Consider the following 23,369-nt stretch of genomic DNA (forward strand, 5'->3'; position numbering starts at 1 on the left):
ACTTCTTACTTTCCCGATGTCTTTCTTTCCCTCCCACTTTGTTGTGCATATTTTTCAGTCTCTTTTTTTTATTCTTGTCTTTATTTCACTTGTGATATGTTCTCTACTCTGTCTCATTTGTACCTCTACTTTCTCCTATGTCTCCATTTTCCTCCTCCTTCTTTCTTACTTCATTCTTCTCCCCTTTTCTTCTTTTCTTTTGTCTCAACTTCTCCTCCCTAATTTGTTCATCTTTCTTTCATTATTTCTCCTTTTTCTTTCTCCTTTTTCTATTTATATTTCCCTTCTCCGTTCTTTCTTGATTTCTCTGTCTCTACTTTTTTTCTTGTTGTCCTATCTCTTTCTTTCTCTTTCTTTCTCTGTTTTTCCTTTCTTCTTTTTCTCCTTTGTTTTAGTCTTATCTTGTTTCAGTCTTCATCCTTCTTTCGCTGTTATTTTTTCTTTGTCTATATCTTTTACTTGTTGCATTTATGTATTGAAAATGTTTCTTTCTTTTTCTCATTTCTTCCTTCATTACTCTCCGTTTCACCATGTCTTCCCTTTCCGTGCATTTGTTCCCATCCTTTTAACATTGTCTCTTTCTATTGTGCTCTTTTATCCTCTTTCTCGATTGAGCTATTTCTTTCTTTATTTCTTCCTTATCAGTTCTGTCCTCTTCTCCTTTCATGTGTTTCTTTCACTGGCTTTTACTATTCTCCTCCTTCCATTTTTTTCTTAATGTCTTTACTCCTTCATCTCTTTTATGTTGCTCTTTTCTCTGTTTATTTTCCATCATTATTTCTCTTTCTTTTTCTGCTCCTTTTTTCCTCTATGTTCCTTTCTTTTCCTCTTGTGTTTTCTCTCTTTCTTCCTTTCACTGTCTTAAGATCAAAGGGACAAAATGGATTGTCAGAGACCCCAAATACAGCTCCTGTGCCATTATTACTGTCTGCTCCATGTAGAATCAAAGAGGGTACTCTAAGGGCAGGGTTTAATTATTTTGCTTCTGTGTGCATTTATTGAATCTCTATAACAGGCAGTAGCTCACAACTTTTTAAATGACCAAAAGTAGCTCTCACTGTATAAATAATTGGGGATCTGTGCTTTAGAATCTGCAACGTTTGAAAGAAAGGACACACATTTGTGACAAATATCTTTAGTGAAAAGTATGTTGCGTAAGATGAGCATAAACTGTCCCTAATTAAAAAAAAAGGCCTTACACTAAGGAAGAAAAAACACTCAGGGGCATATTACCAAGGCAGGCGAAATGAAATTATCGCCGCTTTTGCGGCCGTTTTCGGCCCCAAAGTGGCGATAATTTCATCGCCCTTTTAGCAAGCTGTCGCTAACACCAGTTAGCGACAGCTTTTAGGTGATAGCGAGCGGTGTGGGGCCCGCTTTGCATGTCAGCGTTATTTATTGCTAATGACATGCAAAGTGGGCGTACCCAACCTGTTAGCGACTGAAAGCAGTTGCTAACATCGCTATCGCCTATTATCAATACAGGCATAGCGATTAAAATATTCACGCTAAGTGCGAATATTTCCAAATCCTAACGCCTGTTCAGATCACTTCTTAACCTGTATATCCAATGGGAGGTGGATATTCAGGTTAAGTTCCTATTAGCGATAATGCCTGAATATCGCTGAATTTCCAGCGATATTCACGCATTTCACCGCAATCGCCGGATATTTTATCGCTATGGAGATACACGTTGCTAATAGCACGTTATCTCTGCGATAAAATCTGGCGCGGCGATAAAAAAACTTTCGCTAAGATTACTTAGCGATAAATATCGCCAGTTGTTGATAATATGCCCCTCAGTGCTTAAGAGGTTAAGGCAGATTATAAAAAGTCCTCTCAAGTATGCAGAGAAATAATGAAATGCATCTAGTCATATAATCATGAAAACTCACTGCACTTAGGCAGAAAAAGCACAACATAAGGAGGCAACCTATAGACTAAGGAGTAGGAAAGTGTGATTGACAAATAAACTACCCAATAATGTCCACAGGTGACTCACTCTTTAGTTTATCTATAGGTAACATATTGGAGAAAATAAGTCCTGCCATTATACAGCTCTAACTGTAGCTAAGACTTAACAGTTTGTGTTTAAATGTGTGAACAAAGAAAACAACTACTCACCAGAAAAATTCTAAATTAAGTAAAATTAATTAGAAGTGCGTTTTTGAAAGCTTAACCCAATAAAATATGAGTACATGCTAAATTATTATTAACATAAAGGCATTATTTATATAGATCTGAGTACGCACAACGTCATGAATGAGCTAATTTTAATGATGCACAAATAGAGAGGGTTAAAGCTTATACATTAACACTTTGAGCAGGTAATTAATCAGATATTTTGTTTGTGGTACAAAAATATAGAATGCTGTCATTCTTGTTACAGGTGGTTTGAGCCTTTTGTCATTCAGTGGTTAGATGAAAATGAAGATGTTTCAATGGAGTTTCTACATGGAGCCCTTGGAAGAGATAAAAAAGATGGAGTAAGTCTCTTCAAAAGACTTTAATTTACTGTTAATAAGTGTAATAACTGCTACAATGCCTGACTGTAAATATATTTAAATATGCATTTCTGATACTCTCTTTTCTCAAATCTAGTTCCAGCCAACCTCCGAACATGCTCTGTTTTCTTGCTCTGTGGTTGACGTCTTCACACAACTCAATCAAAGCTTTGAAATCATCAAGAAACTTGAGTGTCCAAATCCTGAGGCACTTTCTCACTTAATGAGAAGATTTTCAAAGGTAAGATACGATTATGTAAGCGCTCCTTATTCACCTATTTTGTGGGAGGACCAGAATTTCAAAAGCATTTTTCATAAGCGTAGATACTCACTTTTTTGAGGCAGAGCTAGCATCACAATTTGTTATTTATTTTTTTTTTTTATTTTATTTATGACATTTATTGAGCGCGACGAATACCCTAAGGCGTCTCGGCGCTAGACCGTTCAATAATTATGTTATGCCATAATGCATTGACAACACGTCAATCCATTTAGTACTGGAAAGAATTCTGTTAATGTTAATTCTTTGGTCAGTAACACGTATTCCTTTAACAGGCATATTTACAGTACATGTGGAGTAGTGCACATTCTTTTGAGTGCAGTATTCACGTACATTATGTTTGTGCATTGTAAACAGTGAGCATCTTACATATGGTTAAGAAAATTTTAGAATTATTTTAACCCTGGTTTTCCAGTATTTTATAATATGAAGCCCACGTTGGTAAAAATATTGCAATTGCCTACTCTTTCTGTCCCATGTGCCTCATCCACTTGTCTGTAAGATATTAGAGCCTTTTCGGCACGGTCTGCGACAGAGTTTTTGCTTTTTTTTTTTTTACTTTTTTGTATTAGGGCTCTCTGCACTGTGATACTGCCATGCAGTGCCACTGGCACAAAAATTGAGCTTTTAAAAGTGTTAAAACAATTTTGGTCAACTAACATATGTCGACTGCAGTGTTTATTTACAACATTCACATATGTGGCAAAAAGATATGACTGCCAAGAGCATCACAGTACTCTGGCTGGGCTGCAGTTTAGAAACATTGCTATGTGTATGAAGAGGGAAAGTATCTTTGCTATTTCGATGTAAAAAAAACTATCCTTATATGTTAATGAATTACCCCCAAAACATACCTTAAGAGCCATGTAGTTTTGTGCTTTTTGCATTCAAAAAGTGACATACTGTATGTTTAGAATCTTGTGACTTCACATTGATTAAATGTCCAAAAGCTGTCCAACTGTCTAACTATCCAAATTTAGTTAAATTCTCCACGAACGTCCCTAGACAAATTTAGGCACTTAAATCCTGTTCTTCTTTGTCTTGGAAAATGCAATCAACGAGATTCAATTTCTTTGCCACACAGTTTAAAAAAAGATATAATGTAAATAGGTAAATCAAATTCTAGTAACATTTAGTGGAAATTTAACTTTTTTAAAAATGCACTTTGTGCTGCCTGACCACAAACTAGTGCAAAACCAGTTCTGCTACTCATCTCACCCCTAGATTTACCAATACACATGACTGTCTGGAGCTAATGAGCCTGCTTTCCAGTGGACAGTATAGTCGCTGCAAGGACCAGGAAGGTCAGGGTTATTGTCCACAACGGGCCACTTAACAAGGATTGGCCATTTTCACTTGGGGATACAAAATGAGACAGAGACGATCTTCTCCAATTGATTTCTACAGCTTGCCTAAAGTCTCTGGTTCCAATTATAGCAGGGGAAAGATGTTCTTTGACCTAATATGGGAGTAATTAATGAACACAGATGATTGAACTCTGCAAGACCCTTGCTCGAGAAAGACTTGGTGACTAGTAACCTGGCCAGAGGGCTGAAGGAATGGCATGGTGGAACTTCCCTATTAGGTAACGAAAATGGGACTTAGCCTTTTTGTCCACCTCCAAAGGACTGTAATAAGGTGCTATGTTTTGGGAAAACTGCTGGAGAAAAAAAAACAGATTTGTCTGGTTTGTAGCAATTTGCTACTGTTAAAATGGGTTCAATTGCAGTAAAGGTATCCAGCCTCTTGGTGCTCTGTTCATCAACATCTTTAAGCCTTGTTATTCTGGAGGATTTTGAGAACCTAAAAACGTGAATGAGCCAGAAGGTGAAACCTGAGACCAGAGGCATGTGGCTAATCCTTCCCTTCAATGAAGGTCCAACAGCAGATGCGAAATCCACCTTTCTCCGGGCTTTGAAGGACCCTCCTCATCCGCCTAGGACCAAGCACTACTAGAATAATCAGACTTTTGATAATTATTCATTCAGAAGTTAAAATTGTTGCCTTACCAACCTTCTTTTGTGTTCCTCCATTGTGACTGAAAGCATTTGTACCTGGGTTCTGACAACTGCAAATTGATATTTTTCAGGGGCTCGCTATATTTTCTAGCCATTTTTGCCCTGACATTTTTAACATTATAATTTAAGGTTCCCCCATCTGATTTTAATATTTTTAGATTTTTAAATGTTTCTTTTTTTTTCGTTTGCTGAGAATGTTTTTTTAATTGGCTTTTCTGCCATTTGTGCAATAGCTATCAGGGGTTGAGCAGAGTTTCATTGGTACTTGTGTTCATCCTTTACAAATTAAAAAATTACTTTCTATCAGTTATGTAACTAGATATGTGTGGGACGTGGATCCTTATGTATTATATGGTAACCACATTTTAATTGAATTTCATTTGGTCTTTTTGAACAAACTTAAGTATAACCATTTTTCAAATCTGCATAGATCCATTATGAACAGACAGATACATTTAATGGCGATTAACTTTCAGAAATCTCTTATAATAAATGCATATATGCATAAAAACTATTTGTGTAGGTGTGGCGTACAATGTGTGGATAGTGTAGATAGTGTAGTTAGACCTGTCAATATTCAGACAAATGTGAATTACTTTCCTAGGATTCACTAGCTCCATTCTCCATTTTAAAGATGTTACCTAGTGCAAAAGATGATGACATTGAAGAATGGATAATGGGGTTCTTAATTTAGCTTCATCAGATTACCCTTAGATATTTATATGATATCTGTAGTGCACAAATAAATGCAAAGCAACTTAAATTTAGGGGTGGCATGTTTGATTCTGTGGAGTCACACAGAATTAGATTAAAATGTATCCTGATTCTGCAACTGGGCCAAGTAGTCATTTGCTTCTATTTTCTTAAGAGATGCACGGATGCATTTTGCCTAAGAAAATATTGCAGCCAAATACCACTTAGAACCCCTGCATACTCCGCAGTGCAGAGTATTTAAGGGTGCCTAGTTGTTTGAAGTGGTTTTTTTTTTAAAGTTTTGGCTTCTGAACTAATGGTATGGAATTTAAATATTGACTGAATGGTATTAGACCTACGTGCATTGTCGGTCTACTGCAACCTTTAAAACATGCAGACAGAAGGAAAACCTTACTTTAAAATTTTATCTAGGCCACCCCTTCTAGCCCACAAGACAGTGTGCATTGTATTTAAATAGAACATGTAAGAATATATAATTTGCATATTCTTACAGTGACTAGCCCCCAAAAGCTATTTTCATTGTTAGAGCAGAAGCTCGTTCTATGAAGAAGCAGGTAAAGTACAGTTAATATGTTAAATTTGTATACTGGGTTTGGAGTAAGCTACAGAGACAGTCCAACCCCTGTTTTTAATAGCTATTAAACATTCGATTCAATAGTGAAGATATATTTGTTATGTTGTGCTATGTTATGTTAAGGGTTTTTATAAAGCGCATGGTTTCTCCATCCGGAGTGTCCCCGCACTATGCTTCCATTGACCATAAGATTTCTGCAATGGATCCAGTGCTATGACAGTTGTCTAAAAAAGTCAATTTTTGAGTTGTTTCAGAATGTGGTAAGAGGGCATTCTAGTCTCAGCTCAGGAGGGAGGGAGTTCCATAACTTTGTGGTCAAATAGCAGAAGGAACGGCAACCCAAACATGCTTGTTTTATCTTAGGGATCACAGTCAGCACTGCCACTAAGACATTTAATAGGATGGTACCATTTATTCAGGGGCAAAAGGTAATGACAACCTATCGGATTCAAGATTTTATGGTTGATGCAGAGTTGCCGTAAAGTAGACACTTTCCCAAAAAGTAAATGTACTTTTAGAGGTTAGTGATCAGAAAAGCAAGAAGGAGAGGGGTCTTTTGATCCTAAAAGAGACTATAGCCTCTAGGGTTTAGTTTCAGTGGATGCCCCAGATCTATTTTAGAGTGGTATATTGGGAGGGAACTGCTCATTATCTCAATGAGTCACAAGCTCATCCCATGGCCAGAAAGATTTTGGTTGGCCTCTGGGAAGTTTTGCCCATTCGTCAGGAATCTACCCCCACTGGCTAGGGAGTTAAACAAAAGTAGCACCTCACCCAGAGCTCCACAGAACACATTTTGGTCCTATGGCAGTTTAGGATAGGACTGGATCTTCCAGCCTCAAGCACACACTAAATTAAATGTCAGAGTACACAAACGTATATTCTATAACACACTGTATATTTTGGTGGTCTTTTTTATTTCTCGTCGGGCTGGCCTCTACATCGTTTTTAGCCTTAGAGCCATAACGTGTTTCGTCGTATTGGGGTGTGCCCCACAACTTTCTCAGGGCTGAATGTTCAATATAGTCTAGGCGCTGGATTCGTCACTCAGTCCCAGTTGTACTTCTGTCCTAGACAAAAGAAATACAAATCTTCATGAGCTTCACCACTATCTTCAACCTATGTCCTTATCCTATATACCTTGAGTGTGTTAAATTTCAAAAGTTGTGAGGTATCCTCTAAATCCAGAAAAATCCTCCCTGCACTAGACAGTATGCCCCTCTACGACGTGGGAGTGAGCACTAACCAGACCCTGCTGCTGTGGAATGAGTTCTGACCCCCAAGAGGTATCTAGTTCTAGACTCTTCGCTACTATCAGGGTGTATTCCTCAAACGTGAAAACTGCAAGAACTAGACTCCAGATGAAAATCTAAAAGTTCTGGACTTCTCATAACCTAGAGCAGGCTCCTTGCAACAGCAGCAACTTGGTTTGGGATTTTTCTGGTATTGCAGTTTCCCTTTATTACTGTTTGTGAACTTCATAAATACTTCATAGGTTTCTGACTGATTTTGTGCAGAGCTGCCAGAGGGTTAGGAGCAGGTTTATTTGGTGTTTTTTTGTGGCTCACCCTTAAAAGAATTGTTTTTATTATTTGGATTGGCTTCTCTCCCTCCCAACTAATAACCCAGTTACATACAGTTAACTTTGCCATATCTGAATATGCTATTATCTTGAACAACAAACATTAGATCAGTCATGTAAACCTATTGATTGCATAGAACTATTTTGATATTTCACAGCTGAAATGCAAAAGTATCACAATGCAAATGTTTGTTTGCTTCTAGACTATCAATAAGGTGCTTATTCAGTATGCGGCAATCATCTCTAAAGATTTCAGTTCATACTGTGGGAAAGAAAATGTGGTAAGTAAAATGATTACTGTTGTTGAAAGAAATCTTTTTTATACGTAGACGAGTATCGTGAAGTGTCCTAGTGCATTATATTGATTCAGGATCAATGTTTTTCATTTCCAGCGGCTTCGATCACATGGTTTAATGAAGTCTTTTTTGTGAAGAAGTAAAAGTAACAGCAATGCCCATATACTTCTTGTATAACAAACTGCTTTCACATGTTCATAAACGGAAGACATGCCCTTACTTAGTGACACAATTGTTCTGACAGGCCCTAGCCTTCTCCTGCTGACATGGCCAGACAGGCCTTTTATTCCACCAGGCATTTTCCTTGTAGGCTGGAGCCCTTGAAGTACTATTTTGAAAGCACAGGGCCGCCCCTGGTGCCTTTGTTCCATTTCCCTGCTCCATGAGTGTCATTGCAGCAGGCATATAGGAGTTTCAAGACCTAGAGAAAGAGACGGAAGGAGGAGGAAGTTAGGAAAAAAGCGATAGAAGAGAAGAGAAGAGAAGAGAAAGAGAAAGTGGAAGGAGGGAAAGAAATTCGGTGAGAAGAAGGCGGCAGCGGGCCTGTGTTGAGCATTTTTGCCAGCGCCACTTTTGGTTCCCCAGTCCAACCCTGCCCCTTGAGCTATAGAAAGACAGACGCAGTAAAACACAATTCAAAGTAGTGACTTTACTCACTGGGCTCACGGACTATCTATTAAATGGCTTGACTGACAGTTGAAGTTAGGCTACCAGTTTCATGTTTCCATCTGCTTAAAAAGCTTATTCCGCCATTCAATACTTTGCAATATAAACCCACCATCACTCTAAATAAGTCTGTTACTTTGATATTTCATTCTTAATGCAGTGTTTGCTACCGTTCTTTTCATGCTCTTTTTGCTTGTCTTTTCCACATGCTATCAATACGTAACGTTTATGTAAAGACATATTTTAAAAGTGGCTCACGGTTTGGGGTATGCAAAACGTAAAACAAATACTAAATATGTGTGATGTCACTTCTTCATGGTGATGTACCTTGTACAATAAAAGGAGGTCTGTGAGAACCTTTGGTTAAACAGATGAAATCTTGTGCAATTTCTTTTGAGCCAGTCTGAAGTGGTTTACGACAGCATAGATGGGCACCATGATTCTGTCTACACTGCCAACCTACAGGACCTAAAACTATCCTTATAGACAAAAATGGAAGAATTTAAATGTGTTAAGTAATGACCAAAGGGTACTTAAGGTTAAATTCCATGTAATTATCAAATTATGAAGCTCCCAGGCAAATGTACGAAGTGGGTGTTTAAAGACATGGTTAGCATTTCAGTTTGTGACTAACATTAAACTCAGAATATTTATGATTGTTCACAAATAGCTCTCAGAGCCTTTTTCATTCTGGAAATGTTTAAGGCTTTGGCCCTGCAACCGGCTGGTATCCATGGTAGTAACGTAAACAGAGCATCCTCACACATTATGGGGTGTTCGGAAGGAGGTTATGAGATGCATCATTTATTCCCACATTGTGAATTTTGTTTCTGACTAGTGTCCAGGACTACATGATTCCATGCAATAGTCTTGTGTAAGTAGTGGTATAAAGGACATCAACATATTAACTCTAAACCAAATTCAAAATGGGCACTGTTAGACCTGACATCATTGGCGTGAGTCTACCTTCCATTTTTGATGGATTGCCTCCTCTTTTTTGATATGTTTTTGCTGATTGTATGCTTTGGGCCCTGAGCCACTGCTGATCAGTGCCACAGTGCAAGTGCTCCCTATGTTAAATTGAGATACTAATTGGTTATTCTATGATTGGGTTATTTGAGCTACTGTCAGCCCCTAGTACAGTGCACCATGTGTGCCCAGAGCTTGTAGAGCAAATGCTGCTGGCGGGCTTGCAGCACTGATTGTGCCACCCACAGAAACATCTTGTAAAGTGTGTCTCAGGCCTGCCATTGCAAGGCCTGTGTGTAGTCTGTGACTACCATGTCGACTTGGCCAAGTGCACCCACTTGCCAGTCCCTAAACCTTCCCTGTGCTTTATATTAGACACCCCTATGGTAGGCCCAAGGGCAGGGTGCATTGTAATTATGAGGTAGGACATGCTCTGGTGTGTGTTGCATGTTCTAATAGTGAATTACAGCCATTTTCGTTTCTTACTATTGAAGGCTACCTGTTCTCATAGGTCAGAATGGGCAGTTAAGCTTGTTACATTCCTACAATCCTAACTGACTCAGGGAACATGGTAGAAAATCGAGTGTAGTATGCCTGAACTCAGAATAATAAAATACATCTTTTAGTAAAGTTTATTTTAATATTTTGTGTTTGCAAATACCACTTTTAGAAAGCAGGTATTTGCTTGCCTAACCATTTGAGCCCGCCTCTGCTGACTTGTGTATTCCTTGTATGGGTTTGTGTGTGACAGTGCTGGGGAATTCCAGGAGATAGGCTGGGGCAGCCCAGTGGTGAATAGAGAGATCAGCACCCAGATGGGAGGGGGGAGTTGCACCTGGGATCTGAATAGGGCTGAGCCTTCCCTCTACAATGCTGGTTCCACCCCCTGTGGCTTGTCTGATGTCCCTGCCCTGCACTGTGAAAGAAGAGGAGGAATCATGTCAACAGAGTGCTCCAGAGCTGCATCTTCCCTTCCCTGTGCTGGCTCCACCTCCTGTGGGGCATCTGATGTTTCTGCCCTGCACTGTGAAAGAAAGAGAAGAGTCATGTAAACACAGTGCTCAGGAACTGGTTTGAACTAGGCAGAGGCCTCTCTGCCTTCAGAGAACAAATGATTTTGGGGTATAAATATTGGGACCCAGTCCCACAGACTTTAGATCACTTCTGGAACAAGAAACCTTTCTGCCAAGGAGAAGAACCAAGGAAGCTGCAGGAGTTTGGACTGCCTGTCTGCCAGTGTGCTGTTTGCTGTGTTGGCCTGCAGTGGTTGCTACATTGCCAAGGGAAGGGAGAAGGAACTTTTAAGGGCTTTCATTTATCTACAGAATATTCTCCAAGGGCTTGAACTGTGCTTGCCTCCTGCTGAAGTCTCAGGGCCAAAAGACTTCACCTCCAGCTCCCTCCTGAATTTCCTTGCTGGGAATTCTGACTCCAGTCACTTGCCTGCCGCTGGGAGCTGGAAGCGCGACGCATTGAGAGGAGGCGTGTCACCGCCGCAGCTGAAATCGTCGCATCGCCGCAGAAGCAAGCCTTCGTCGCATCTCCCTAGAAGCGTGTGTTTATCAAAGCTGTCTGCTGTCGCGTCGCCGGAGAAGCACGACACATCGAGAGAGTCGTCAGCGTATCACCGGAGAAGCACGTCGCAGAGCCTGTTGTGGGTCCAAAGTACAGAGTCGTTGCAAGGCTGCCAGGGCGTCATTGCATCGTCATCACATCGCCGCATCAAGGGCGCTATCTTTTTGCATCGCAACTGGATCGTCGCATCGCATCAAGGTGCCATCTTGCGTGCCGCATCGGGCCCGCAGGCCGAGAATCTACGCATCACCTCCGCACCGGTCTGGCTCATGACCAGTCCCCTAGTCTGCGCAAGCATTGAGGAAGGACGCAACCATTCCCCCGGGTGACGGAACGGACGCATCTCCCCTTCTGCGAGTCCTTTTGTTTACTTTGCGTCCCGCATCCAGGTACTTTTTTGAGAACTTTGTCGCATCTACCAACAACTTGAACTAAGAGACTTTAATCAGCTTTTAAGTAATCTTAAATGTAGTATTGTGGATTTTTGTCATTTGTGGTCTTGTGTTTAAGTCTATATAAAGAACACTTATTTTTATAAAACCTGTGTTGTGTCCATCTGTAGTGTTATCACTGTATTACTGTGTATATTCACAAATGCTTAACACACTGCCTCTGAGATAAGCCTGTCTGCTCGTGCCATGCTACTAAGGGGGTGAGCAGGGGTTATTAAGGAGTGTAATCCCCTTATCCTGACTTAGAAGTAAGGGTCCCTATTTGGACAAAGGTGAATACCAATGCCAACTAGAGACAATTTTTATATGAGCAAAAACAAAAGTATATGTTTTCTAAAGCCAAAAGGGGAAATATTTTCAGTGTAAACAGCACCCTTCTCCTTTTCCGTACCCTCTAATGTGGCCGATCCTGTGGGAGTTTCCTGCCCTCCCTTCCTTCAAAGGGGATGTAGAGGGTCATTTGAAGGAGGCCAGAAGCAGTAGATTGGTGGATGTCCACTCCATAAACGTCTGTGGGTTCACACCTTAGTAAGAGTTCCGGGGAGGAGGTAGTGTTCATAATAGATCTAATGAGTGTCACATGGTATACACAAAGTTAAGTTGGAGATCTTCCAGTCTGCATAACACAGTTGATGTGCTTCGTCTTCCTTGTGAAACTAATCATCACTTTGTATTAAATAAATACATTATTTTTCCTGAATATCTTTGTAAATAATAGTGACGCAATCAGGAGCAGCAGCACGAAATCAGTAAGAGGAGGAGAAGCGAGAAGACAAGCAGCAGGGAGGCAGCGAGGAATCCAAGGGGTGCCCCTGCCCTGCTCAGGGCACCACCACCACTCCAAGGAAGGCACTGAGAGCCTGGAACAACAGCAGCGAGGGCTGCGAGCAGCCACGGTCGGTAGTGGGAGTAACTGCCGGGCGGTGACGTGGGGAGGGGGAGGGGAAGGGTGAGGGGTTATAGACTATGGATTACGGAGGTTTGAAGGTAAGCAAACATATAAATAAATAAAACGAATTTCATTTGGGGATGCAGTGCACGCAAAGAAATTTGTTTTTATTTATTTATATCTTTACTTACCTGTAAAGCTCTGTAATCCATAGTTTTCTACCCCCCACTCTTCCCCTCCCCCTCCCCACATCATCCCCCGGCAGGTACTGCTGCTACCGACCGCGGCTGGCTGCGAGGACTGCCTCCGGTATGCTCTTGGGGCAAACAAGGTCCATGAAGTTGCTGGGATAGCCCAGCAGAGGGATACGGTACACAAACTAATCAAACGATTCCCAGGAGCAACAGATGTGTCAAGGATTAGTGCTGCAGCACGGGGTTGAGGTCAGAGGTATGAGGAAGTGGCTGGCCTAGGAACCAGTGTGGCTTGTGTCTGCAGAACTGCTGCCACTTTCTTCCTCATTATTATCCATCTATAAGTGCTAACAAGTGTTACCCAGGGGTTCAGTCTAAGACTTGAGGGTACAGCTGAGCTAAGGACATCCGAGGTCACCGCTACCAAAGCAATAAAAGGGGGGGCAGTGCTTTAGTAGTCCTAAGCTCCCTAAGGAACATGAGTATGCTTTGTATGCGGGGACGATTACGGTACCGTAAAAAAATAAATCAATACGCACACAAAACATAAAAGTATAGTTAATGGGGTGATATGCTATGGAGAGAGCATATTTAATTAAATACTCTCCCACAAATTGCAGTGCCTGTTTCCCCTGGTAATCTTGGAACTAACAGTAAAACACTCATTCCAACTAGTCCTAACTCGACTGCCTGGGGGCTTTCCACACGGACCAAAGCAACCGCTCCCAGGTAAATCCCTGCAGTCTATCAGACACAATGAGATCAGAAAGCACAAGACCAACTCCCAAACTAAATTTGAAAATTGGAAAAAGGAACAGACAGACATAAGCATAACACCAAAGGCACAGAACTAACCCATTTTACATAAGCAAAACTAACCTCCCCAGTGCTGATTGTAAATGTAATGTATAGGCATTTATATAGCGCACTACTTACCCGTAGGGTCCCAAGGCGCTTCGACCGCTGCGAAACCGTTCCTGGCTTCCCTGAGAGATGGTCCCTTAATGGGTATCTCCAGGGTGAGACCAAGCATCCCCGGCGGTCTGGTGGGGCCGTTAGTGAAGATGAGGCAAGCTAATGCCCAGAGTTGCCGAGTGTGATCGCTGATCAGAGTGGGCACCGAGGCGAGAGAATTATCGAGTCCGCTGACCCTGGTCCAGAAACCTGCCGCGCCGGGAATCGAACCCTGGTCCCGGGCCGTCCTCTGCTCTCGGGTCTGCCGCCTCTAACCAGTGAGCCACACTACTTCACTGATTGTGTTTCAAAACTACAAACAGAGAGAGCACAGAAATTCAAACATTCTATGGACAATAATTTATCCTTCTCAGCTCCAACTCAAAAAACTATTGAGAGGCCATCCTGATGCTGATGACTCCAATTATAAGTAACAAGGGAGCATATTACCAAGGGCCTTATCGCCGCTTTAGCGGGAATTTTTCCCGCTAAAGCGGCGATAATTTTATCGCCCTATTACCTAGCTGTTGCTAACACCAGTTAGCGACAGCTAGTAGGAGATAGCGATCATCTTGGGGCCCGCTTTGCATGTCAGCGACATTTATCGCTAATGACATGCATAGTGGGCGTGCCAAGATGTTAGCGACTGGAAACAGTGGCTAACATCGCTCTCTCCTATTACCTACTTTTGGAAATATTTGCGCTAAGCGCGAATATCTCCAAAAGCTAACGCCTGCCCAGAGCAGTTCTTAGCCAAGTTATCCAATGGTAGGTGGATAACATGCCTAAGAGCATTAGCTCAGTAATGCATGAATATCGCTGACTTTTCTGCGATTTTCATGCATTTCGGCCGATTTTTATCGCTTTTGAGATAAACCTTGATAATAGCAAGGTTTATCTGCGATAAAAATCAGCGGAGCTCGGCGATAATAATATTGCCGCTAAGCCAACATAGCGATAATTATCGCTAGTTGTTGGTAATATGCCCCAAGGTGTCGTAAAAATGAGGTAAAGCACCACAGTTTGAGTTGTTGTGAAGAGTCTTTACAAGGTTAATGACTGAATAGGCACAGAACAACTGAACCCAGACTCAATGCACACACACCTCAAAGGAAACCAGAAGCTCATCCCCAATAGAATCATAGAACACTGGATTAATAAAACGTCACAGCGGCAAATGCTCCATTGCGGAATCCCAGCTAGACTCAACGGTGTAACTAAATAAGGCTCTGCAGAATTGCAGCCTCAGAAACTGGCTAAAATGTAGTAACTGGCAGAGCACTCTAGAAGCCCAAAAAATGATAGCGGAAGACAAGGACAGTTACAATAAAATAGAAGCAGATGAGGTGGGAAAATTGCTCCCAGAGGAGAGACAAAAGCTTGGGTATGGGAGGTGTTTTCTCTTCCCCTAGCCGAAGAGTAGTTGGGGTGTACTCAAGAACTTAATTTACTTCAAAGGGATTTACCTGTCACAAGCAAGTGGTAGGTGCCACCTGAAAAGGGCCTAGCTTCTGTCCTCTCAGTAAACCAATCACCAAACCAGTGAGGCAGACGGCTGATGCCAGAACTAGTTTGAAATGACAAAGGAGGAGAGCACTGCTCATTACACTGGCGATACCGCTGGGTGGGCACACAGGTTCAGCACAAGGAAAGAAGGATTTTTTCATCTTGGATTTTGAGAGTGAGGAGCACTGTGGGGTTGTGCGATAAGGCAAACAGGAACTGCTACAAAAATGGTTACAGTTACCCCAGAAAAGTTTTACCCCATTGGTTAGGAAAGGGCCAAGAGTCATACCAATACACTAGCTAGTGCGAGTCATAAATGTGGGATCCCTAGGCACCCTCTTCAAAACATCTTTTGAACCTGCATAAGAACAGAAAATGTCTGGATATGCTTTTTGTGACCTGAGAGGACACCGAAAGGAGTGGATCTGCTCCCTCATGTACCCAGGACAAAAACATGGATTACAAAAGTCAGCTTGCTGTCCTCCTAAGTGGCCACATGGCTACCAAAACCCTCAAGAGACCTGGACCCTGCTGGTGTCTCAGCTGGGATGTATCTTGACAAGTGCTGCTCCTGAGATCCTGGGACTCTTTTCACCATCTCATTGCACTTCTCTTTCCGCTCCTAAAAACAGGAGAAATAGAAAATATTTGGACTTCCAGACCTCCCTGAGACCAGGAGAAATCACCCCAGCCTATCCTCCCAAGGTGTGACCTTGCTAGGCTAAGAAATCAGATGTCTCCTTCTCGGAGCTTCCCCACAGCAGCAAACTTGTTTTAGAGGATGCTCAGCAAGAAGGTATCCGGGCTCATAGAAGTCAGCCTCTGACACAGCTGCCGCCCTGCCCCACTGAAAGATTCTGCGCTCCTGAGAAGAAGCTAAGTCCGAAAGAAAAAATCTTAAATGGGCAACCGCACAACAAGCACTCATCCGTCAAGGAGACATCCGTGGGTGCACAATTAACATTTCTCCTGCTCTGAGCTTTTCCTGCCAAAACCAATGGCTTTAGTTGTAGCTCACCCAATGCCTATCTGACTTTGTAAAGACTTCTTCATATACAGCGGATTGCCTTGGTCGGCTGAAGCATTTTTACTACTAGGAAACCTCTAATCGGGTCCAACCTGCTTGATGTATCAAACCCAAGCTCCATCATGGTAAGCCTGAAGTACCATCAAGGTCCCAGTCTACAGTGACCATTAACTACCATTGGCGCTTCTTAGGGAATTTTTGTCTTTTTGGTGTAATTTGCTCAATACATTTTAGTCTATTTTTCAAAATTAGGGTAGGATTTTTATTGAACTGTGTTTTTGACTTTTTAACGGTTTTGTACTTCGAAATACGTTATATGTTTTCTCTAAGTTAAGACAATTTACTCTGTGCAGTAGCTGTCAAGGGTTGAGTTCAGATATATTTTACAACATTTAACTGGACCTTACATGATTATTATTTTAATTGTAGTGCCTACATCCACTCCAACTAATGAACCACTATCTCACAGGGTGATTCCCCCACATTTTTGTCTCCACTTACCTGTTTCTGTTGGCCTTTTTGATGAACTTGTTTATGCTGGCATTAGGACTCACTTTACTCCTTCTAGCCAGTATTAAAGTGCTTGTGCTCTCCCGTCCAAACTTGTTAAATCAGAATACCCCAAATTTGAACATTTAATTTCAGAGCCTGTAATTGGCCACTTGATACAAGTGGGCTGCAGCACTCATCTTGCCACCCACAAAAAGTAGCAATATAAAACATGTATCACTCCTGTCATTACAGTCTGTAGTGCAGTTTTAAACTGCAATGTCATCCTAGAAATGTACACCTTTTGTCAGGCCCAAGCCTTCCTTTTTGATACTTATATGCCACCCTTAAGGTAGGGCCTAAAGGCTCTTAGAGCAGGGTGCATGGTGCTCAAAAAGTAGACATGTATACTTAAGTTTTGCTCATCAAAACAGTAAAAAAAAGACAATATTTCTTTAAACCGTAGCAAGGATAGCACTCCCATAGATAGTGAAATGCTTCTTCCACTCATTTAAATTGTAATTTTAAAGTCTGATTTAAGTTACTATTCTTAAAATGCCGCTTTTCGAAAGTTGGCATTTTTCTGCCTAAACCAAATGTACTTTTCTGCCAGTTTCCAGAGTCACATGACTGTTAATGGCTCTTCGGCGGTGTGATGTGTATTCATTCCAGAAAGGAGGCAAAAAGGCTTAGTGTGTGGGGAAAGGTTCTCTCCTGAGCAAGATACCCTGGGGGGTTGTTATCAGCCCTTCCTGAGTGACGTGAAGGCTGTACCCATCCACTTCCTGACCTCTGAGGATACCTGCCCTAACACTGGTAAATTCAGCTCACATCTTGCCCTACCTTCCCATTGTCCCCCTACTCAGATTGAAAGCAGACCCTGGAAAATGGTTGAACATACCAGAACCAGTTTAGGGTTAGACAAAGGTCATAGCACTGGGTATAAAAGTGGCACCCTCAGAGTTTCTCATCAGAACACTCAAGGACCTGTGCAGTCTTAGAAGACAGATTGGCCTCCTATCTGAAGTCTGAAGGAAGTCTCCACCAGCTTGCCTTGATCTCAGAACCGCAGAATTGACTTCAAGGTTTAAATGGCTGACCTCCTGTTTGAGCTACAAGAGCACAACAATCTTCCTACCTGCAACTGACCATTGCCAACTGAGCCTATCTGAACCCTGCTGCTTGCCTCTGCTTGAGGGAGCCATGTCACTCCAACCCACTGGCACTTGGCTGTCGTTAGAGTTTACTTCTCCAATGCCAAATCTGTAATAACTAGACTCCAGGTGAATATTAGTAAGAGGTTCTGGGTTTTTTGCATAAAAAGTACCAGGCCATACTCCTCCAAAACAAGGGCGGACTTCACCATGGCCAACGCTGGACGTACATTCAACTGCTGACCAAATCCCTGGGATAGAGATGCTGGACATCACCAGCACCAAGGGCAACTTGAAGATCTGAATGGCGACCACCAATTTGCAGTGACGACTGCCCCGTAATTCAACCAATTGAAATGATAAATTTCAACCAAAGTTTCTTGCATGGAACAGGACTAAGTTGGAAGATAAACTTTCCACTACTACAGGCCTGATCCCTGTGTCCGACCCACGCAGCCTGAACTTTTGACTTTGGCCTGGTGAAGTGCGGACCGGTAACCACAATTGCCACTTTGTGCTTCTTGGTGTTATTTTTACTAAAAACCTGAGAAATTCATCACTCCAATTCTAATGATTGGATGTCTGTTGTTTTTATGTTATTTTATTCATTGAAAAGTACTCTATTTTTCTAAATTGGTTTGGGATATTTTTTGTGTTCTTTTTTCACTTCATTACTGTTTGTGCGCTGCATAAATACTTTATGCATTGCCTCTAAGTTAAATCTGACTGTTTTGTGGAAAGCTACTAGAGGGTTAAGCACAGGTTAATTTAGTGACTTTTATGGTTTACTCCAACAAGCATAGTGTTTATTACATGAGTGGAGCTCTCAGCCCTCTCAACGATTTTTTTTTTTACAAGTTGTTCTGTATTACATTTTTTAACATACATTCATCTTGAAGAGAACCAACAAGTAGTGCAGGAGAAATGGATAAAATACAAATATGGACAGCTTATTTGGAGACCTCAATGGTACAACAGTGCATTGTGCTCACACCAACTATATTAATCACCCTGTGGGTCTTCAGCGACTTCTGACCCTGCTTGCAGGCAGGTCGCTCAACACGCCGCTGTACTGCCTTGGTGTTCGGGTGTTTATTTTCCTGTTTATTTTGCTGCACTGCCTTTGACTGCTTGACTGTATTTTTCCTGTTGTTGCTTGCCTGTTTTCCTTTCCTCTCCTGCTAGTCTTTGTGCCCCACTTGCCTTCTGTTCCCCCCGCCATCTGTCACCCGTTCTTTCCCGCTCTTCCCACCGCTACATCCCTGCGGCCCTGCCCCCCTGATCTCCCATTTGCCGCCCTCTCCCACCTCTTAGCTGCTCCTCCCTCCCAACTCCCCTTATATAGAGGCCACGCAGCGGTGAAAGGAGCGATCTCTGACCCTGCTCGCAGGCAGGTCACTCCCCACGCCGCTGTACTGCCTCGGTGTACTGGTGCTTATTTTGCTGTTTATTTTGCTGCACTGCCTTTGACTGCTTGACTGTATTTTTCCTGTTGTTGCATGCCTGTTTTCTTTTCCTCTCCTGCTAGTCTTGTGCCCTACTTGCCTTCTGTTCCCCCTGCCTTCTGTCACACTTCCTTTCCCGCACTTCACGCTGCTACATCCCTACGGCCCGGCCCCCTGATCTCCCATTCGCCGCCCCGCCTTCGAGCTGCTCCTCCCTCCCAACTCCGCTTATATGAAGGCTGTGCAGCGGGCCCGCCGTTGGGGTGCCGTTGGCGTGCCGAAGGCAGGCTCGTCTGCGCCTGTCCGCGGCTGGACCACGCCCAGCGCCAGAACCCCTGGCCCCTGCTACCACTACGAAGGCCGTCACCGCTATGATGCCAGCACCCTCCACGCACTCAACACCGGATGACCACACGCCTGCTTCCTGGCAATCCCGAAGCGCACCCACAGACCTTTCACCTGTCAGAACTACAGCTTCACCAGCAACCGCCCCGCCAAACCGCAGACCTGGAAAGAACCTAACTACCTCAGATGCATCCTCCTCAACACCTGTTATGCCCACAAACACACCGTTGAACTCTGGGACCTACTCGACTCAACCTCCCCAGACTTCGCCTTACTGACAGAGACCAGGCTGAACCCTGCCTCGGCACTCGACATCGCCATAGCCATCCCGGAAGGCTACAAGATCACCCGCCGGGACCGCACCAGCGGAGCAGGAGGAGGAATCGCCATCATCCACAGGAACACTCTCAGAGTCTCAACCAACACCAACTACACCCTCAGCACCTACGAACACCTGCACTTCCTGATCCACACTGACCCCAACACCACACTCAGAAGAACCCTCATCTACAGACCCCCCCAGACCCTGACCACAGTGCAGCGACTCCATCACCGACTTCGTTAGCATACACGCCCTCGCCTCCATGGACTACATCCCCCTCTGTGACCTGAACTTCCACCTCGAGAACAACAACAACACCAATTCCACCACTGTGATCGACAACCTAGCCAACCTCGGACTCAGACAACTCGTCACATGTCCCATAACTCCGCCGGCCACACGCTTGACCCTATCTTCTCCGCAAGCCCCCACGTCTCCTTAAACCACACCACCGAACTCCACTGGACCGACCACCACTGCATTCACTTCACCTTCAAGAATCCCACCACGCACCACCACACCCAACAGATGCCTCGCCACTGCTGGAGCAAAGTCACCGAAGACCAGCTAACCACCTCTCTTGCCCAGAGACCACCCACCGACCCCGACACCGCCGCCCGCAACCTCACACAGTGGATTGACGACTGTGGCAACACCCTCGCCCCGGTCAGGAGACCCTGCAACAGTCACACCAGCAAGAAATCCAGCTGGTTTACTGAAGACCTTCAGGCCTCCAAGTGAACCTGCTGGAAACTGGAGAAGAACTGGCTCTGTGAACAAACACCGGACAGCTACGCAGCCCACAAAGCGCCACCCGCAGACACCATCACCTCATCAGATCTGCCAAAAGAGCCTCCTTCTAAGACCACCTAGACAACAACGCACACAACAGCAAAGAGCTCTTCAACATTGTGAAGGAACTCTCCAACCCCAGTTCCAACACCAACGACGTCCCACCTTCGCAAAACCTGTGCGACTCACTGGCCACCTTCTTCCACTGCAAGATCGCAGACATCCACGACAGCTTCAATGCCATGCCCGCCCCGACAACCACCGAGACCTCCTCCCATCCGCACCAACTGCTTGCTCGCCTGGACCAACATCACCAACGACGACACCATCAAGACCATGAACACCATCCACTCCAGATACCCACACCACATCTTCAACAAAGCCAGCACAGCCATCACACCCCATCTCCGGAAAGTCATCAACATCTCCTTCAAGACAGCAACCTTCCTGGAGAGCTGGAAGCACACCGAGATCAAGGCCTTACTCAACAAACCCAAGGCTAACTCCAAGGACCTCAAGAATTTTCGGCCCATCTCCCTGCTCCCATTCCTGGCGAAGGACATCGAGATGACCGTCAACAAACAACTGTCCCGCTACCTCGAGGAGAACAGCATCCTAGACCCTTCCCAATCCAGGTTCAGCAGCCAACACAGCACCGAAACTACCCTCATCGCCGCCACCGATGATATCAGGACCCTGCTAGACAACGGAGAAACAGCGTCCCTCATCCTTCTGGACCTGTCAGCCGCCTTCAACAAGGTCTGCCACCGCACACGGCGAACACGCCTCCATGACGCCGAGACCCAGGAGAAGGTCTTAGACTGGACCACCTCCTTCCTCACTGGCAGAACACAGAAAGTCCGCCTTCCGCTCCGTAGCCAGCGAGATAATCTGCGGCGTACCCCAAGTGTTATCCAACATCTACATAGCACCACTGGCCCACGCCACCCGACTGCACAACCTCAACATCATCTCCTATGCTGACGGCACCCAGCTGATCCTCTCCCTCACCAAAGACCGACACACCGCCAGAGCCAACCTTCACGATGGAATGAAGGCCATCACCGATTGCATGAGGAACAGCCGTCTGAAGCTGAACTTGGACAAGACGGAGGTCCTCATCTTCGGATCCACACCCTCGGCTTGGGATGACTCCTGGTGGCCGACCACACTGGACACAGCCCCAACACTCGCCGACCATGCAAGCAGCCTAGGGGTGATCCTCGACTCCACCCTCTCCATGACTAAGAAGGTCAACGCCGTCTCTTCCTCATGCTTTAACACCCTCTGCATGCTTCGCAGGATCTACAAGTGCATCCCCACTGAAACGAGAAGAACGTCCACCCAGGCCCTCATTAGCAGTAGACTGGACTATGGAAACGCCGTCTACGCAGGAGCCTCAGCCAAACTCCTGAGACGGCTGCAACACATCCAGAAAGCCTCTGCATGCCTGATCCTCGACATCCCTCACTGCAGCCACATCACACCCCACCTGAGAGACTTGCATTGGCTCCCCGTCAACAGGAGGATAACCTTCAAGCTCCTCACCCACACACACAAAGCACTCAACAACACCGGACCAGTTTATCTCAATGGACGACTCAGCTTCTACACCCCCACTCGCCAGCTCCGCTGTGCTGACCTCGCCCTTGCCACAGTCCCCTGCATCCGAAGAGCAACCTCCGGTGGCAGATCATTCTCCCACCTCGCCTCCAAGACTTGAAACACCCTTCCCACCCACCAACGGCATATCCAAGACCTCCAGACCTTCAGAAGACTCCTCAAGACCTGGCTCTTCGAGCAGTAGCAGCATCACCCACCCCACAGCGCCTTGAGATCCTCAGGGGTAAGTAGTTCCCTTCACAAATGTTATGGTTGATTGATTGATTGATTGATTGATTGATTGAGCACCCTTCTGGTGAGACCAGGGCTCTGCATGTGCCAGTTGTAAAAAAGCCCCTTCCTTTTAATCTTGCCCAAACAGGCCTCGAACGTCGTAACTCTTATTCCTTGGGGTTAAGATAGTATCCCTTATGGTATGGGCAACTAGCCTCTACTGTTCTGAGTGTCTGTCAACAAGTGGATGTGGACCAATGGTAGCAGGAGGAGGGATACTAATGTCACTGCTTTAGGGCCATGTTAGAGGGAGAAGGCAGGGTGTGCGAAAGAGAAAAATGTAAGCCACCAATTGTGTGGTGTGTATCTTGTGTGTGCGTACTGAGGTGCGGCTTGAGTGTCATAGCATGCCTATCACTGGGGATAGATGAAGTTCCATTCCTCATGGGGTCTTATCATCTTTCTTAGCTGTTAGTTTTTCTAGTTATGAGACCAAGCGTCTCTTTGTGGTGCATCCCTTTGATGTGTGAGTAGAGAGTGCCAGATCGTGACCTCTGCCATTCCCCACTTAAACAGGTCTCATTCTTACAGTTGCATGGAGTGAGGGGTGTCTGGGTATTTCTAGCACATAGCTATCCGTGGCTTACCTAACAAAAAGGCCAGGTCAATAAATTTAATGATGTACCTGCTTCTGCGTGTGCCCACCAATATGCCCAAAATGCATTGTAGAGGGCAAACAGGAAGCGTACGTCCACTTATGTCCATCAGATTTGATACCCCCACCAT

At 44.2% G+C, this 23,369-nt stretch overlaps 1 protein-coding gene across 2 annotated transcripts in view; it reads left to right on the forward strand.

Moving 5' to 3' along the window:
* The window catches only part of UNC13C (unc-13 homolog C), a 1,328,864-nt gene that overhangs the window by 1,020,787 nt on the left and 284,708 nt on the right, over positions 1-23,369 (forward strand). For both annotated transcript variants that reach the window (XM_086958316.1, XM_086958317.1), the window contains exons 19-21: positions 2,390-2,486; positions 2,602-2,745; positions 7,876-7,953. In XM_086958316.1, the coding sequence (XP_086814442.1) occupies positions 2,390-2,486; positions 2,602-2,745; positions 7,876-7,953 (319 nt within the window). The remainder of the gene's footprint in view (positions 1-2,389; positions 2,487-2,601; positions 2,746-7,875; positions 7,954-23,369) is intronic.

Source organism: Lissotriton vulgaris, chromosome 2_1 (genome assembly GCF_964263255.1).
Source record: "Lissotriton vulgaris chromosome 2_1, aLisVul1.2, whole genome shotgun sequence".
Lineage (NCBI taxonomy): Eukaryota > Metazoa > Chordata > Amphibia > Caudata > Salamandridae > Lissotriton > Lissotriton vulgaris.